The sequence below is a fragment of the Vanellus vanellus genome (assembly GCF_965231255.1).
Source record: "Vanellus vanellus genome assembly, chromosome: Z".
Lineage (NCBI taxonomy): Eukaryota > Metazoa > Chordata > Aves > Charadriiformes > Charadriidae > Vanellus > Vanellus vanellus.
The window spans coordinates 31,379,587-31,398,942 of NC_138908.1; the positions used below are offsets into that span (position 1 = coordinate 31,379,587).

The 19,356-nt window shown below is 42.1% G+C and overlaps 1 protein-coding gene across 2 annotated transcripts in view; it reads right to left on the reverse strand.

The window, feature by feature from the left end:
- SLC12A2 (solute carrier family 12 member 2) overlaps nucleotides 1-17,627 on the reverse strand; it is a 63,871-nt gene extending 46,244 nt beyond the window's left edge. For both annotated transcript variants that reach the window (XM_082497110.1, XM_082497111.1), the window contains exons 1-2: nucleotides 16,926-17,627; nucleotides 963-1,082 (exon numbers count right to left, since the gene is read on the reverse strand). In XM_082497110.1, the coding sequence (XP_082353236.1) occupies nucleotides 963-1,082; nucleotides 16,926-17,531 (726 nt within the window). In that variant the 5' untranslated portion in view covers nucleotides 17,532-17,627. The remainder of the gene's footprint in view (nucleotides 1-962; nucleotides 1,083-16,925) is intronic.
- Between the last annotated feature and the right edge of the window lie 1,729 nt (nucleotides 17,628-19,356).

Genomic DNA, 19,356 nt, shown 5'->3' on the forward strand with positions numbered 1-19,356 from the left:
GGAGAAATTCAAAGTTGGCTTCGTACCTGCTTTAAAATTAACAACGCTGTCCTTGGTTGGGATACATCAACAGAAGTCTGTAATACCTGTTCCACATCTACCACAGACACTCTCCTTCTCCCAAGCTAGAGAATATGGCTACTTCAAGACTTTTAAGGAAGTTGCTAATATGCAGTAGCAGCTTGCTGAACTAAAGTTAGGTATTCTGAATGCCAAGTTCAGCATGTTTTAACTGTTGCATTTGCAGCCACCACTATAAATTCTTATAGCTTTGGAGAGCACATACTAATCATGGTTTCTCTTTGCCCAAATATCAAAAATAAATTAATATGAATTTGTAATAAAATCCCTCATGCCACCCCTGATTTTTTCACTACTCCAAATGAGGACAGATTCAATTTTTTCCACCATGACTATATCATATGTAGTGTCAAGACTTCCACAGCTTAGAAGATTACTTTTTGTAACAGTTCAACAAAATTTAAATACTTAATCCTGGTCAAGCTTTGCCACACACAGGTAGGTACTCTCCTCAACACAGGATTTTTTCCTTCTATAAATATAAATAAATAAAAATCAAATTTTCTAACACTTCAGTCCAAAACATTAAAAATGCAAAGTGAACACACATTAAGTATATTCTCCCCATTTGTGTGTCTTTGTCACTTAAGATTAAGATGCAGTTTTTCTACTGCATATGAATACTTATATAACCCTTTTTCCTTCTTGGAAATTGTAAAACCTGTGCTAAGAAACCAAAATCCCTTCAAAATCCTGAAGTCTTAAAGTATTTACTTCCTTAAAATTCAGTAGAAGTAAGAGCAAACCTTCCTAAAATTATGGCATTTTTCACATCTCACGCATAATCTTTTCTTTATACAGCACTATCACTATCCCTTTCAAAAAAGGTTATTAGAAAGATCATAGCTGTAAGAAACTGAAGTACAATACATTAAACTCACCAATACACCTTTTATCCAGCCAAACTTGACCACCCCTTTGCTATCAGGTGTATAAGTGGCAGCTGCTTCCCCGGCTGGTGTGCCTTCCTCACCATTTGCATAGCCATCTTCAAAGGGCTCCTTGGAAATAAAAAAAAAGGTGATCTTTTATGAGATTGTAACAGAGTAGTGTAGGCACTTGATACATTGTAAAAAACCAAAACAAACCCGTCTGCTTGTGCAAACAGAAAAATTAAAACATGATGCAGAAGTTTTAAGCTTTTTCTTTATGTTCCTTAAATGAGGCACATCTCACAGATTTCAAGGAATATAAAACAAACTTTCACAGACAACTTAAGTATTCTGCTTCAGTGAGAGCAAATTGTTAGCAGAGCAATAAATATTTTTAAGAATCAGTTTTACAGCCCTCAGAAACAAACGCGATCTTTTAGAGAAAGAGTTACAAGATTTCAAATGCAGCAACTCCTACAGCACAGTAATTTTTATTTCTTAATCTGTCCTACCAGAAATTACTGGTCTCAGCTACAGCATTTCCTGCAGCTCAGACTTGGCTGTCATTTGATCAATTTTTCAGGAAATAAATAATTCACTTCCCTGCAAACTATTCTACTATTCATTGTAAGATGATGCTGGTAGAAAGGAGTGTGGGAGAACGGCACTTCAGGGAGGAGGGAAGAGAAGTCTCTTCCCAAACACTCTTGCCTGTTCAAAAAGGAAGGATGACAAATGCAGAAAACATCAGTCCCTAGGACAAAGAGCAACCTGTGGCTTTTCTTTACAATCCAACTCTCAGCCTTACAATATAGAAATCTTAACTGCTTGATATTATTAAAAGTGTATGTGTAATACACATACTTGTTGCATGCTTGCTTTTCAAGAGGCAGTTTTGGTTTGCCAAGCCAGGCAAACACCTAAACATTTAAACTCAACTAACATTTTCTATACTTGCTGTAAGAAAACTGCAGCACTCTAAGCAAAGTATGTTAGTTATCCAAGGCAACAAGTATAAAGAATGAACATACTAGAAAAACCCTGAATACCATTCAGAGAATACTATTCAACAAACCAGCTCAAGCAGTATTTGTGAAGCAGCCTGCATCCCAGAGGGCTTAGAAAACATTTAAGCAATTAGAGGTTAAATCCCAATGAGGTGAAGGGCAAAACTCCCATTCACTAAGACACAAAACAGACTGGACCCAAATTATGCTTTCAAGACTTATGTTCCATGCTGAAGGGACACAGTAAGAAAGTTAAATGTGAGATACTTTATTAAATTCCTCTTCCTCCTGATATAATAACACCAATATACCATCAGCACAAAGTCCACAGGAAATATTTATAGACCTGTCACTTAGGAAGGGTATCATCCATAGCCCCTTCCATCAGCAGTAAACGTACAAACAGATAAAAAAAAAAAAAAAAAAAAAAAAAATCAGACTATGTCAACCTCATCCAAAGGTCATTAGCACAGATTCACGTCAGTGTTTCTCTCACTGACTCTGCATTATGAAATTCTCATAAAAATAGGTCTACCTGCAACACATCTGGAGATCCTGGATGGCATAAACTTTCCACCAGCAGGCAGAAGCATGATCAGTTTGCAGAGCGTTATTGTTAACAGATAGCTTTTTTAAGTTTTCTTGTCTCCAGAAGGAAGTTAAAAAAAGATAATAGATATGTATGTGTTATATACGTATGTATTTTTTTTCTGTGTGTGTATATGTATATAATGCATTATATACATTAAACAGAGGACAAAAAGAAACGTAACAGGGAATTACCCAGTTTGCTGAACTGCAGCTCTTAAGGATAGAAGAGAACTAACAGTTGTAACTTCTTGGGAGACTTGCACATCCTTTGACCAGAATTATCTATTGATTCTGGTTCTAAACCAGAACTAAGGAAATGGAAAGCCCTCTAATCAGAGTCCTCATCCTACTTGGGTACACCTGATGCTCATGACAGAAAAGAATGAGCCTACATACTGCCCTGCTCCGATACCCTTGAGCACCTGTCCTTCAGATGACTTCCCTAGAAATGCAGGAATAAACCTCTAAACTCTTTCTAGGTATTAACGTCTCCCTCATCAGATTCTGCTGTTTCCAGCTGCACTTACCAGAAGTTTCTCCACACTTCTCACTCACCCACCTTCAGAAGCGGGGAGGAAACAAGGAAAAAAAAAACACACCAACAACATTAAAACAGAGGACAGATTAATAAATATGTTCACAATCACAACAACAGTACCTCCAATCCAGCAAATAGCACTGTAATTGTATATTATTATTCCTTCATATAAAATCCATCCTTATTTCTCTAGAAAACCTTCACTTGCAACAAACTCAATTTTAAAATGCTGCATAATGGGAGTCACAATTATATTATCCAAGTAGTTTTTATGCTTTAGCCGAGAAAACTACCAACATTTGATAACATCTTCTGGTATTACAAGAAGGCATGTCATATCTCTAATAAGAAACAGTAAAATTGTTCTTCGAAAAGACTGGTCAGGGAGAATCAAGGAAGGGCTAGAAAAAAGGTCTTCATATCCTAAATATTGAAACATTACATGCGACTATTAGTGCTGTAATAGTGAGTCACAACACTTTTTTTTTTAAAAAAAGCTAGAAGGTTTCATTTACTGCACATTTAGGTTTTAAAAGAAGGTAGAAAATATCCTAGTATCTACTGTAAAAGACAATTATATACTTCAGCATATGACCATGGGTGGCCAGGTATTGCTAGAACCTGCTCATGTCAACAAGATGACCTCCAGAGGTCACTTCTCAACCATCATGTGATAGCTACACATTTCACTATAGTGCTCAAACAAGCCCATAGCTCAGCCTGTTGTGTTCTGGGAAGGAGATAATGGCTCGCAACTGATATTTTGAGTTATCAGTTACCAGATCAGCTCCAAGATATGCACACTATGAACACAAGAAAGTTTTGTTCTGTATGTCTTGTCTCTCCACACTACGCAATATTTATTAGGAAAATATTTTGAAGCACACGCAAAATGTAATAACTGAAAGGTTATTGCTGGTTATCAGTGCTAGTGGGTGCCCGATAAAGCACCAGTGAGAACAGATATTACAGAGTGTGGGCACAAAAGAATTCCACTACACAAGGCTCCAAGTTCAGTCCTTCAATGCAAGATTAAGAAACCACCACTGTGGTCTCAGCTGTAAATAAAGCAGGCATAGTATTTTTCATGCTTGTGCTCATAGGGAGACAATGTTTCTACTCAAGTCACATACTGAATGGAAAAAAAACAACACACTAGCACTAGTTTAGAACAGCAATACAAGTACGATAAGATCTTCATAAACAGTAAAAACCACTAACACACTGTGGATTTGGAGGGGGTGTAACAAAAGGGGAAAGAAAAGAGAAGGTTTTAGCATTTCAGATCAGAAATGCTCTTATTAACAGAATTTTTTGATCAAAATATGGTCTTCCACCTAATCAGTCCAAAGAACACTCAGAGTTATGGTGTTCACTTGCACTGACAAAGGAAAACTAAGATATATTTACATGTTGACAATTCTGTCATACACTGACAGGAATTTAGCCAAGAAACAGTTAAATTCTGTTCCTACACAGAAAATTCTATTGCTGTATCACAGTGCACTGAAAAGTACAGATAATGTACTATTTCATCTCCAGTACTGGACCATAACAGTAAGTTATTTGTGCCAATTGTGAATAGCCTCCACATTTATTAGAAGTGGATTAGTAATGAGAAAAGACATGTTAGCCACATGAGATCTAAGACTTTTCACACACAGCTTGAAACACAACGGTTCATGGAAAAGTTTCTTATTCGTAAAAATTGTTACGTAGTTTTACCGAGAGTTCTTGATAGTGGTGTATGCAGTGAACTTATCTAGGTCCCATCTTAAAAGCAACATACTTAGGCTATGTTGAACTGTATGAGGTACTTGCTTCTCTTCAAGCATCACAACATGGAATCCCAAGTAAAGGGCAGGGGAAGCAGCAAGTTTGTATCTAAGACTACATGGCTCCTCTTCAGGCAGACTACTTTGCAGTCTGCCTGATTTAGCATGGCCCAAGTAGTACCTTCTTAGCTAATCCTTCCTATTGCCATTATTCTTGTGCAAACAGAAGAGGCCAAAGAAGCATCTGAGACTCGAGCATTTAACTGCTCTTTTTCCACCTCTCAAGTCTGATCATTTAGACGTTTGGCACATGCCATATAGTATGGGCTTCTCCTCATACAAATTCCTTAGAAAGGCTTCACAACAGTAGCTGTTTCTTGTCTAAGATACAGTACTGAAGCAGGTTTCAGTACCTAATACTATCAAATGTTAAAGAAAATCAAGAGCCTAGCTTTTTCAAGCTCCAATTTCTGCAAGAAAATATAAAAATTGCATTCCACTATATTTAATCAAGAGAACAGCTGCTTACGTTTAAAACTGCTTTGTACTTACACATTCTGATACTGAGCATGGTGCTCTCGTTTAACGTGCTTCCTGAGAACAGGAAATAAGGGAAACCATCCGAAAACCCTCTTTCACCAACAGAGACACCGACAGATTGATTCTGTACAGCAATAGGTCTCTGTTCTCATTAATTACAGTCAAAGCCTCAACAGCAGGATCATGCTTTTACCTGCTAGGAGCTTTGTGGTTAGATGTGTTGCAGCAATCATCACGGACAGTGGAATCCTCCTTCACAAAAGTGAGAGACTTGCAAACGTCTCCCTTCAATGCAGCTCCCAGTGTTACTGCCAAGCTGTTCACTACACCTTACCATAATAATTTCTTGTCTCCACCTCCCAAATATTAAATTTATAGGCATCGCCATTTTTAAGACATTCCTTTCTGCAGAAGGAAGCAACCAGTAAAATGTATTGATCCAGATGTAGCAAGCCAGCTGTCTCAACAGTGGAAGAATTGTTACTTGTACAGATTATACTCCTAAATAGTCCAACTCTGTAGCTGCACACAGTTAAGACTATGGCTACTCAAGTAGAAAACTTGACAGTATAGAAGGTTTTCAGACTTAACACAGCTCAAAACATACACGGAGGAAAAGCTCATAAGCATTGGGGTTTGCTTTTCTAATTTAAATACACTTTAGCCAGAGTGTGGATAAAATAAAGACAACAGATCAAAGTAAGTTACAAACAGCAGCAGAATTACTAAATGTTTTGCCCCAGAAGATGCTAACACATACCATGATTTTTAAAGACTACAAATCTTTTCTTGAATGAGCAAGCTTTCCACTCTCCCTTCTGGAATGAACTTTTGGATTCTTCCTCCCACCTCACTTGTGATTTTTCTAATGATCTGAATAAAAGGTTTAAAAAGTGCTAGAGGTATGCATACAATAACTACATAGAATAATCCTGCTGACTTAGGTGTTTACCTCTGATGCAACAGTGACAACTTTTGCAAACAGTTTGTACTGGTACAGATATATTTAGGTGATGCTGTACTACCAAAGAATAAGCCAGCTATTAAATGTAGGACACTAAACTTTATCAAACACATCTGTTCTTTAAACACTGCTTTTACAGCATGCTAATGTCAAAATTCCCAGTTTGTGCCGAAGGGTCTTTGATAAGCTGTTTTTACGGTGTAATGCTTTTGCCTAACTAGTGGTGAAAGAAACCAAAAGCACTGAGTTTCCTTTCCCAAATGCCTAAATCTCTATGGAACAGTTTTAAGCACATTGCTGTCCAGGGACACACGAGAGTCCTGTGAATAACACTTCACCAAGAAGAGTATCAAATTTGATTGTCTGACTGAGAACACAAAGTATTTAAGTATTTAAGTACGTGCGAGGAAAAATAAGTTCTCACCAGTCTTTAACTTGATCTGGTGACACCATCTATAGCTTGTAACCATCTTTTCAACCAACCACTGTTCAAAATGGCTGAGATACTCTTTTTAACTTTGCAGACTAACAACAGATTACAGCAAGTTTTTAATACCAAGTTTGAAAAACACCTCTGCCAGGTCTGACAATTTCTAAGTCTTTTTTGTAAGTGAAACAAACAGCTCTAAAAACTGAGGTATTGTAGGTAATTACTTTTAAAATACCTTATCCTACATAACACTCTCTTAAGGAACAGTCAGTACTGGCAGAAACCATCTATTTTGTAAACTAGTAACGCTAGCAATATTGTTGTTGACAAACAGCTATTTTCTTCTCTATACTGATCTGTTTCAGAAGTGCTAATTCTAAAGCTTTGTTATATATCCTTTTATTTTCTCTTGAAAGAACTATTTCTGGCCTACCCTAAATACTTTCAGAAAATTATCACTGTGTTACACACTAACAGTTGAAAAGATTATAAAACCAGAAAAATTATTCTGTAATAAGTACATCAAGGAAAAAAAAAAAAAAAACATGTTGCACACCTGAATTTTAAATATTGCATGCAGTTCTAATTCTTCCTCACCAGTCCTCTGCTGGGGTAAAGATGGCTGTAGGGTCATCGTGAGTTAGTACAGAAACTCAGAATCAGGATGCCCAGCTCTCAATGCTTTGTAATAGCCCTCAGTCTGATGAAAGAGCAGTGAAAGCGCAAATTCTAAAACTGAAAGTAGGTTATCACTTTCTACATCTTAATTACATCATTAATTTACATCTTACCAACGGATGTAATAGTCTGAATCTTTGGTACTTCAGACAGGGTGATAATCCAACTGAACACAGTTACCTTTCACTTAAAGTATCTTCTGCAAACACTCAGAACAGTTTATAAATTCCTGATAATTCCTTAGCTAAAAACAAACCTGCCAAGTTAGCAAAACAGATTGAGGTGTTCAGGTTTTTCAGGAGATAAATGGAAAGCCTGGACAATTAGTATTGCTACCAGTGGAAAAATACAGTCAGGTAGCATATGCAAAAGAAGACACAGCAGAAGATGCATTCAAAACATCTCAATCTGCCTAAACACCTTCTTAGCATTCTCTTTAAAAACAAACTCAAGAACCACAAGCTTTCAGGGAACATTGCTAGTCATTGAGCAACAACTATCTGTGGACAGCAGTTCAGAAAATTCAGCAATCATACTAGGTGCTTTACTGCTTAGTTTTAAACGAGGAATAAACAAATAACAAATCTACTTTTTATTTACATATTTAAATTTTTTTATATATTTATATAATTTATAACAAATCTGCTAATAGAATTTATAATGCCCACTCCTTGTTTGAAGGACATGTAAAATGCCGCTACTATACTGTGGTTCCTTACAGTGGTTCTTTACAGTCATAAGCTAAAAAAGCCTACTAAACCATTAAATGGCACCCAGCAGTTACCTAGAGCAACTGGAGATAAATTACCCCGATAAAACATGATCTGTTCTTAAAACTCAGGACTCCTTGGAATCAAACATGAACAGCTTCAACCATTGGTTACTTGCCTCAACCAAAGGAAATCCTTTTCAAGTTTGCAGCCATGAGACCAAAACTTAAGTGCTCTGACTATATTACCTTCTCTATGATTACAAATTTGAAATATCGCAGCAAATGTTTTTGGCATCCACTTGCAGAGATTTTAAAAGAGATTGCATCAAACACAGAACATTAATGTTATCTTCAGCTGAAATTAAAGTCTGTTGTACTTTGATTAGAGTGGAACGATTTTAAACAGAAGAAATTTATAGTTACAATTAACATGTCAACTGAAGAATTAGCCAGCTACACGTCTCTGCCATCAGCTTGTATTTCATTGTCTTGCAACTCAATACTGCTTTTAACAGAGACACATTATGTGATACTTTTTTGTGCATGTGCGCGGGTATATATATATACTCTGATTTTAAAAGCCATTTTTACTTTAAGTCTTTTAAAGGGATAGAGAATCATCTATTCTTCCTCCCAACTCTTACAAATAGTATGATGTATTCACCAGCCAGCAAGATTGTTAATCAAGAAACTTACTTGGCAATTGATTTCAGCTTCAGAGTAAATCACTGTTCTTGCAAGGTGGTACACTTACAAAGGACAGATAGGAGCCTTGTTTATACAGCTCACCACCACTTAACATCTTACACACATACAATTTTTTTGACTGATCTCTAAGCTTACTGACCACACGAAGGCTTTGGACTTCTCTCTCTAAGGAGGTGATTATGATCCTGCCCTCCTAATACAGGATGGACACAAATTGCAATCTGGCAGACATTTGCTTGCAGGAAAAGGTTTGGAATCAATTCAGAAACGAAGCAACAGCAAAACTGCCCATACTTAATGAGTCCTTTAATTGATGAAAATAGAATGTGGTCCTTGACTGATTTTGATGAATTTGACTGTCATAGCAGTATTCCACAGCTACTAACCTGTCATGTTACTTAAGTAATTAACGCATTAGAACATAGTATAACATTCCAAGGGTGATCTCATCCCTTCTACTACCTGCTTTCTCTACTACATAACCATGAATTTTGACTTTTCAGCCCTTTACAAAAAAAAAGTTTCAATGCTTTCCTAAGCACCACATCAAAATAAATGTAAATTACTAATCAGTGCCTCTGAAAACAGTGAGTGCCAACACTATTTGAGCTAGTTGTCATAACATCAACACAGGAAGTTCAGAATCAAATCTTTGCATTGCTATCAAAGAAAGACTAGCGTATTTACAGAAGAAAAGTTACAGAAGAAAGCACCGACAAGGTAACTATATCAAACTGCAAAATGGTAGATTTAGATTAGGTATTAGGAAGAAATTTTTTACTGTGAGTGTGGTGAGACACTGGAAGAGTATGCCCAGAGAAGCTGTGGATGCCCCATCCTTGGAAGTGTTCAAGGCCAGGTTGAATGGGGCTTTGAGTACCCTGGTCTAGTGGGAGGTGTCCCTGCCCATGGCAAGGGGGTTGGAACTGAATCATCTTTAAGGTCCCTTCCAACCCTAACCATTCTATGATTCTATGAAATAATCTTGAAAAATCAATTAAGTACTACCTGAATTTTAAATATCATGCCATTGAAGTGCTCGATACAGGTACAGGCACAGCCCCCAAGCCAGCACCAAGCAGACCTGGTCCATTCATGCAGCACAGCACTGGCTTGTACTGGCACAACACTACATTCACACCAAAGCTGCCAAACTGCTTACAGTTCAAGAGCAATCTTATGGCATGTCTTACGAGTCTCTCTACTACATAAACCCTCAGAGTAAGTTGAAACATTAACTTCACTGTTTTTCAGCTGAAACAGATGTTGCTATTTTCTTTGCATTAAAAAAAAAAAAAACAACTGAATAATCTAAAATAGAAGCAGTTCATTTGAAGAAGGAAAGTTAACTAACAAAATGAAGATGCAACAAATAAGATTCTTGTTAAAATGGAATTTTAGGAATTATTTTTAATAATCATTGCATCCTAAAGTCAGTTAAGTTTATCAGGCACAGAAAATGCACCTAAGTTAGTTTGCATGCATAAGAAGAAATTTCAGTAAGTTTATCAGGCCTGATCAGCATGCTGAAGTGTAGAAATAAATCAAAGATGTTCCATGCACTCAAGCTGCAAGAACTCAATAGCTCCCAAAATACAGAAAGGCAAAAAAGTATAAGTCAACTATTTTAAAGTTCTTAGTAGTAAGCAAGTGAAGTGACCATATTGTGATTGCAATTACCTAGACCAAAAAAGGGAGGAAATGCGTTTGCAGTTGCTCATATACAAATATTACATGTGGCTTTAGGAAAAAAGCCAAAAGCTGCAACAGAAGATGCAGTACACTGGTTTAAACTACTCTAAGATACTGACCTTGTCAACCTCCTCATCTGCAAGAGCATTCTTCAAGAATGAAAAGGACCAATGCAGTACCAAGAGACAAAAACATTAATCTCAAGATTAATTCTTCAGCACCTTCCTCTTTAATCAGTTCTGAAATATCTTATGCTGAAAAAAAGCTGCCCAGCTAGAGAGAAGTTACTGATACTATTTCTGGTTTTGGTCTTGAAGTAGTCACTGATACTGACAATCTGTCAGCTAAGATTAGTTTATTTAAAAAAATAAAATAACAAACACACAAACCCAAGCTCCTCTTAACAGGAACTCCCTCCTTCCTTCCTTCCATAGTTGTACCCTTCTGGCAAATTACAATGCATTTTCTTCTGACATGAGCACTCAAAGTGTTCATAGTACATTGCAGCAGTCTCCAAAGGGTGCACAAGACAGTCCATTGGGAGTGTGGGAAGAAAATATTTTTTGTAATGTTAGTAAAGTACAAAAAGATTTCTGAAAGTGTTTATTTCATCTTTATCTCATCCTTCAATTTCTATTTTGTACTATACACCATATAGTGTATAGTGTACACCATATACTACTGTATTAGTACAGTAGTATATGTCTATAATTTATAAGTAAATAAATATAACTGTGTTAGGGGTGCATGCTCAAAAAAATATTTTATCAATACAAGCGTGCAGCCAAAAGATTGCAGAGACCACTGGTGTAGTGGATCAGGGAACTTACTCACCACACCCAGTGCAATATTCTGCAGTTGGCGGGATGTTTGCTTTCTGTAAACCAGATCAGTTCCCAGATCCAACCCAAAAATACAAACATCACCACAGCAGAGAGCACAAAAGTTTACCCCTTTCAGCAGCAGCCCACACTCCTGCTGTCAAACTATACCCTGTTAACACTGCTCAGTTATATCCAGTTTCTCTGGAACAAAACAAAAACAAAGTAGTATGAAGAATATTAGCAGTTTGCTGAAGACAGTTCAAGGGTTTCAGTATTCCATAGGTGTTTTGGACTAAAGACTGATCACAAAGATCAGATAAGGGAGAGTCAAGCACCAAGCAATGTAAAAATTACAAAACACACATGGTCCTTATAAAATACAAACTCTGAAGGACAAATATGATTCACTGCTGCAAACAGAACAGTACACTACTTTTTCTCCCCTTTGATCAAGATAGCAGTTAATTAAGCAGGGTATTAAGATAAGCAAAGTGAGGATTTTCCACACACACAGAAAAAGCCTAAGAACGTCACTTTGCATGGTGCTAGTAAAGCCTCATCCGACTAGAGGTGCACTGAGCTCACTGTTTTTCAAAGGTCATGAACGAGGACAGTTACAAATCAAAGGCTTTCTAGGATGTCCAGGAGTACAGAGGCCAAGACTAAGAGAGCTTCTCTTGTTTTATTTTAGTACAATGAAGTTCAAAAGAAAATTCAAGTTCTGCTTTCAAATATAAAGGAGAACAAGAAGGAAAGGAAGCTACCTGAATTAAATCACACTGACTAAAGAACTAAGAGACTTACTGACTGTGAGCAAGATTCAGCAAGGTAGTACAATAAAAACTATCTGCAAGACGGTCTCAGTCTTCCAGCAGCAGGAGGGGAGGAACTGTTTTTTAAAGATAAACCTTACATAACATGGTCAGCTAACTTGACAGCCTAGAATCATCTAGAATCATCTTTTAGCCTTTTATGCATCTTCAGCTGATCTCTGTTTTCTTTACAGGCTAAGCAGACACAAACCAAGAACTGAAAATAAAAAAATATAAACAAATGTTAGAGGTGCAGCAGTCATTCAAGATTCTCAAGAGAGAATACATTCTTCGTTAAAAAGCATTGCCATATGCAGCCTTTTCACTGTGCTTAACTTAAACATTTTAATTTATGACATAAGCAGAAAAACAGCCACCTTCAAGAAAATACAAATCAAAGCCAGAGAGATAGTTTAAAAAATTAGTCATCCAACTTGAGGAAAACAAACAAACAAACAAAAAAAAAACAACACAGAAACCCCCTCAATTTTGCATCAAGACTATCAGTAATTTCTTTCTCACTTCTATCTCCAAATTCGGGTGACAGGTCCATGGTTTTCTGTGTGGGAGGAAGCAAAACACACTTGTGTTTTTAAACGAGTTCTTTGGTTTGTTTTTTAATTTGGGCTGGGGGTGCATGCTGTGCGTAAAGATCCTCCTCTGAGATGACTACTTTCTATCCTGCCAAGGGAACCAACTAGTACTCTCTGAGTATTTAACAAACAGAGCAAAGCTACCAGTAGAGGGCTTGGTTCACATAACATCTATTTAACTACAGCTGTAAATGACTGCACAAAAGACATATCAAATCAGAATCACTCACGTACTATGAAGTTTATTCTTAAAAAAAAAAAAAGCTCTCCAATTAAGGCAATGCAATACAGAAAAATTGTAAATTAATGCATAGTAGTGGGTTACTAAAACACAATCCAATTCTGAATACTATTCACCTTCCAGAATCATAAGGTCTGCAACATCACAGCATGGTAATTTTCACATTAAGGAAGACATAAAGGCAGAGGGAATGTCTTCTGCAGGCTATAACTTTACCTAAAGATGTAGCTAACCTAGGCAAAACAGATATTCCTAAACTGTAAGACAGGAAAAAAAAAAAGAAAAGTTAGGACTCTATTAATCTCCCCACTGTCTGAAGGCAGATCCCCTCAAGAGGGCAGGGAACACCACTGCAACTGCAACAAAAACCCACATATCATGGTAGGCCATTTCCCCTCCCACTTCTTTGTTAATAACCATCTTTTCACCTCTACATCTTTGGCGCTGCAAAGCATCACCTTATCTATGAGATTAGCAACTACAACAGCATCATCAAATTCCCTCTATCAACTCTCTACAGCAGAGTAAGATTAATGCACACCAATTGGGTAAACACCAGATTGATCACCTTGGCTATCTGCACCCAATGAAACACAAAAACAAGACCCCCTCACTTGACATTTAACATGACAGACCAAGATCAGTAGTCTGCAATTCATCCACTTAAGGGTACTGCAGCATCTCCCAGCTGTGTTTCCACAACCAGTTTCAAGAACTATCCCTTTCTTTTCCACTAGGAAACCCACTGTTGGAATAACCATGTGAAACCTGAGGTGGTTAGACACCTATCCTACTGAAACAGCAAGACAAACCCTTGTCAAAAGGTACACCTTCTGTACGCTTAATGTGCGTCCTCCTCAAACAGTGCATCTTCCTCCAACAGTGCTTTTCTGTGAGAACAGAGTGAGTAGAAGAGTTAGACATATGAAGCTTGTAAACAAAACTAAGGAAAAAAAAATCTGTTCTATAATTGGCACTAGCATCAACAGTACTGTAACACTGCCTCGCAACGTTTATTTACCTTTTAAAAGGAAAAAAGAATAGCACAAACTTTAACTGCAAGATGATACTATTACATCCAAAGCAGTGAACCACACTGCTGGTGAACACATTTTTGGATCAGTCTTAACACAAAATAACTGCGAACCTTGATGCACTGGGTCAAGAAGCAGGGGCATAACAATAGGTCTTTATATAGTGCAAACTTTTTGTAATGGTACTAGGATGTTTATACCAGCTGCCCTACTAAGTCTTTGACATACGTACCGTACAAGTTAAGCTAGTACAAAACCACCAGCTAAAGAACAAGCTTAATATTTCAAGTTCTTCAAAGTCAGTGAAATATCTTCTTTAATGTATTATTCAACACTAGAGACAATTACTGTTAGTCAGCAGGAACTGAAGTCACTTTGGGAATGGAGACAATAAGCCCCCTGAAACACAGTGGAAAAAAGCACAATAGCTTTGTGAACATCTTTCATGTAAAAGCACAGCGCCACCATGATTTAAGTTATCAACACTCCATGGCCAGAAATCAAGTAATATAATCACAGATGTGGTATATTTTGTACTCCAAAGATTGGAAAAAAATGTAGGTATCCAATGCTATTAGTATGCATGACACATCCTTATTAAAAGCTTTTGTGTTCTCTTTGCTTCAGACTTAGCAAAATGGTTTGCAAGATAAAGATAATTGTTTCCGTTCTTCGTATAAGCCTAAATGCTTGCTAACACATTAACTGCTTTGGAAATGAAATATCCTGCAACAGAACAGCTGAGTTACTATACAGAACTTGAACTGAACTTCTGAAGTTTATACCATGGCAGTTTTTAAAATTAATACTGAAGTATAATATTAAATGTAACTGAAATAGCATATTCCACTCCCCATCTTTTTTTTTTTTTTTTGGTAGAGGTCAGAGCAGACAGGACATCATTTTAAAGAGAAAAAACCTTCACGTAGACACCTATCCATGCTGCAGAACAAATTAATGACATTTGAGAAATTAATAATTTGAGTTAATTAATGCTCACAATGAAACTGTTCTGAGAATGATCCTCTACTTAGGTCATCTACAGCTCCTCTTTGACACAACCTACCAGGAAAATTACTTGCCATGCTTTGTAGTGAAATATTAAGAAATTACGCTTGTAGAAAGTATAGTTCCAGAATAAGTCAGATTGCGCACTGAAATGTCTTAATGGTGTCATAAAGAGCTTTCTTGACTGCTACAATATAAACACACCAAAAACCTATCTGTCAAGCTTAGAAATTCAAGTAATGTTCTGCTTGCACAAGACAGTAATTGCCAACTTCCACTCCATATTAACTTAAAAAAGAGACTACAGAACATCATTTAACTCCATCAGGAGGGGACCTGCAAGGCAAGAGTAATTTGTTGTTACAGTTAGTAATTATTCTGATATCTAAACTCAGATGCTGCAAGGAAGTATCTCTGTAGCACACCAAACCATTTCTTCTACCAGAACAGATGAAGAGTCGGTTTCAAAAGACACACTCAAAAGAATCACCACACCCCCCAAAAAACTCCACAGATCAGTATAGACGCACTGTGCTGCCCAATAATGGCGTGAAACAGGACAGTCGCAAAAACACACACATTTTCTCATGGAACTCCACCTATAAGGAGTGAAAGGTAGGAAGAAAAAAGTTTTCGAAACAGAATATTCTTCATTAGATGTGGCACACGTGTTCCTTTATTTCCCTAAACCCAACAGAAAAACCCGCTAGACCACGGACTTCTTACAGCACAGCCAAACACCAAGAGGCAATTTTCAGACTGCCAGAAAACAGCATTGCAATAGTTTGATCTGTCTTTAGTTTAGTCATGATAGTTTAATCATGATCTGAAAAGAAAAAAAATACATCAAATTAATCCCAGGTTCAGCTAAAGCTTGTCTTTTTAACAAAGACAGGCTACAATGCACATAAGCTTTCACTGCAACTCCTCTCCTCCAGTAACACACTGTCTGGTCCAAAATAGAAAAAGCTCGGCACGCATGCAGCTTTCAGGATTTCTGAAGCCTCGATCACGACGCCCTCACAGGCAGGGCCGCTCAGCACGACCGAAAGGGCTCCTTAAGGGAGAAGGAGCCTGGGCTGCATCCGCGCAGCCCTCAGCATCACGCCAGAAGGCGGCCGGGCTCGGCACTGCGCGCGCAGGGAGCGGCGTGCCACCGCAGCTGGGCAGCGCACAAACCGCTGGTCACCGCCGGCGGTCGGCGCATCCCCCTTCATTTGCCTTTTGTTTTTTTTTTTCTTTTTTATTAAGCACCTCTTCCAACCCTTTTCGTTCCCTTTCCCAGGCTAACACGTCTTGCAGACCCCCAATTCCCTACGCGTTGAAGGCGATATGGACCAGCCGGTGGAAAACCGCTGCGTCTGTAACACACCTCCTCCTCTCGGCTGTGGAAAAGCCATTTGCCCCGCAGACCTACAGCTGTAACCACTTCTCACCCTAGGGGCCTACCCCCACCCCCCACCCCACCCCACCCCCCCCCCCCCAAAAAAAAAAAAAAAAAAACAAACCAAAAACAAACAGACGGGAGGGGGGGAGCGAAAAAACCCCACTGCGTCATGAAAGAAAAAAAAAAAAAAAAAAAAAGAAAGAGGCAAGCGACCCGATGCATTCGCACCGTTTGCGCCTCCTCGAGGCTCACCGAGCTTTTAGCTTCTTCCTCCCACCACAGCCGGCGGGCACTCAGCACCACCCGCCCCGAGCGCGGCCACACGGCGGGGCCCGGGGGCCGCTGCTCGCCCGGCGCGGGGGCGGCCCGCAGGACGGCCGGGGAGGTGGCCAAAGGGGGGGGGGGGGGGGAGGACGGACTACGCGTCGGGCCGCTCACCTTGTCCAGCTCATCGTGCAGCTCGGCCAGGCTGGGCCGGATGAGCTTCTCGCCCAGGTCGGCGGCCGTGTGGCGGTAGTGGTCGATGCGGGGCACGGCGTCCATGGTGTTGTGGCCGAAGGTGCGCAGGTAGTAGGTGTTGGTGTGAGTGTCATAGTAGTAGTGGTGGTGCCCGCCCGAGTGGAGGCTGCCTTCGCTCAGCACCGTGTCGCCGCCGTTCTGGAAACTGACATTGCCGCCCTCCGAGCTGCCACCCCCCGGCTCGCCTGGGCTCTCGTCGCCGGCCGACGGGTCCACGAAGTTCACCCGAAACCTGCCCTTGGCTTCCTCGCTGCCCTTCCCCGCCACGCCGCCTTCCCCGCTCGCCTTGCGGGACTGCTCAGCCGGCCGGCCGGCGCCTTCGGCCACCAGGTCCACCTGGAAACGGCTCTGGCTCGGCGTGGGACCCAGCGGTCGGCCCAGCGCACCACCACCGCCGCCGCCGCCGCCCGCCGCATCCTTGCCTTCCTCCCAGCGCTGCTCCTCGCCCGCCGCCGGCGCGGCGGGGCCGGGTGGAGGCGTCAGCTCCTCCTGCGGCTGCTGCTGCTGCTGCTGCTTACCCTCCATGCCTGCCGCTCAAGCTCTGCGCGCGGCGGCGGCCCCGGGTGCTCTGAGCGCCCCTCGCGGCGGCGGCTCCGCTGCTTTAAGCCGCCAACCAGCGCCCGCGGCTGCACCGCGCCGCAGACAACGCCAGGCGCCGCGTGCTCCCCGCCCTCCGCCCCGCCTCCCCCCTCCCCCCCGCCTCCCCCCTCCCCCCCGCCGCAGCGCTAGGTGATGATGCCGCTGGATCGGCCGCTTCCCGCCCGCCCCCCCCCCGCGCGCCCCCTCAGCGGCACCGGGCGCTGCCGCCACCGCCCTCTCGCCCTGCACCGGCCGCTCTCCCCCTGCCGCTTCCCTCTATCCCCCCCCCCCCCACACTCCACACACACACACAGCGCCCGCTACGCCGAGGCGCCGCCCGCCACTCTGACAGCGCCTCGTAGGGGAGGAGCGGCCGCGCCGGGCGCGCCCACCGGGGCTGCAAGCAGGAGGGAACGGAGCGGGGCCCGGCGGCCGGGGTGGGGCGGCGGAGGCGGGAAGGAAACAAACGGCGCCCCGCTGCCCTCCGCCTGCCCGCCCCCGCCCTTCGACCGATCCACCTGCTCCCCGCTCGGCGGAGGCAGGAACTTGGGGGCGAAGCGGCCAGCGCAGCACCGCCCCGCCGCGCCGGCTCGCTCTCTTTCCCGCTCGGGTGAAGGCGAGATGCGGGGGGCCGCCGCCGCCCGCTCCCCAGGCTCCGCCCGCTCCCGGCTGCGGCGGCGGGAGCGGCTCCCCGGCGGCGCTGGCGGCGAGGGCGGCGGCTCCGCCCGGCCCAAACTATGGCCGCCGCCGCATCCGCCCCGGAGGGAAGGGGCGGGCGGTGGGGGTGGGGAAGGGGCGTGCGGCGCCGGGGCGGGGGCCGCGGCCCACGCCCGCCTGCCAAAGCTTTTCAGCCCTCCGGGCGCCGCACATCTCGCGAGAGGAGCACCGGCAGCGGGGGATGCGCGGGCCGCGACAGCTGCCTGCACACCCATGCCAATCCCCGCCTTGCGCCGGCAGGCGAGCAGACCCCTTCCCGCCCCCTCCCGCCTACTCCGCTGGTGGCGGGGTGGCTGCAGGCGAGGCGGCTGCCCGCTCTCCTCCTCGCCCCTGGCCGCTGCCCGAAGCGCTTCGTGGGCGGGGGGCGGGCCGCGGGCTGCCCTCGCCGGCTCACAGGCCTGCAAAACCCCCCGCGGTGCCGCTTTGATCCGCCTCATGCTGATCGTTGCCGTACGCCTCCTCGTTGTCCTCCTTAACGTTGTCCGGCTATAAAGGGTCCGGGTGTGCGGCTTGGATGAGTAAGCGCACAGATGTGATGGGTGCCTGCGGGTGAGCGTGGACCAGTAAATGCCGGGGATGCTCAGGAATGTTTGCCTCACGGGTGGCTTGCGGGAGGAAAAAATGTGGAGAGCAAAAGCTGGGTGATCATTTGAGCACGGTTTTCACCTTCCAGCGTCCAGAGCTCTTCTGAGCATGCTGTAAAAATAATTTTTCTCCTCGCATAGTAGATCCAGTGTCAGTAATAAGTCTTTTTTTTCTATGCCCTGTGTTGCAACTCGTCGCACCTGTGCTCTTAAATTGCATTCTTTCACCCAAAGTATACATGGTTAGTTCTTTAAAAAATTAAAATAGTTCTGCCTCCCCTCTCTCAGTGGAGCATGTGTCTGGATAATCCATTAAAGCATGGGAGGTTAGCTCTGAGGCTGCAAAAAAGAAACCTCAGATGATGTAAGGAAAATCCTTCTGCTTCTGTAGTAAGAAATTAGAAAGGGATCCACCAACAATTTTCCATCGTGTATTTTTATTGTCTTTATACTTGAAGGTAGTAGCTCAC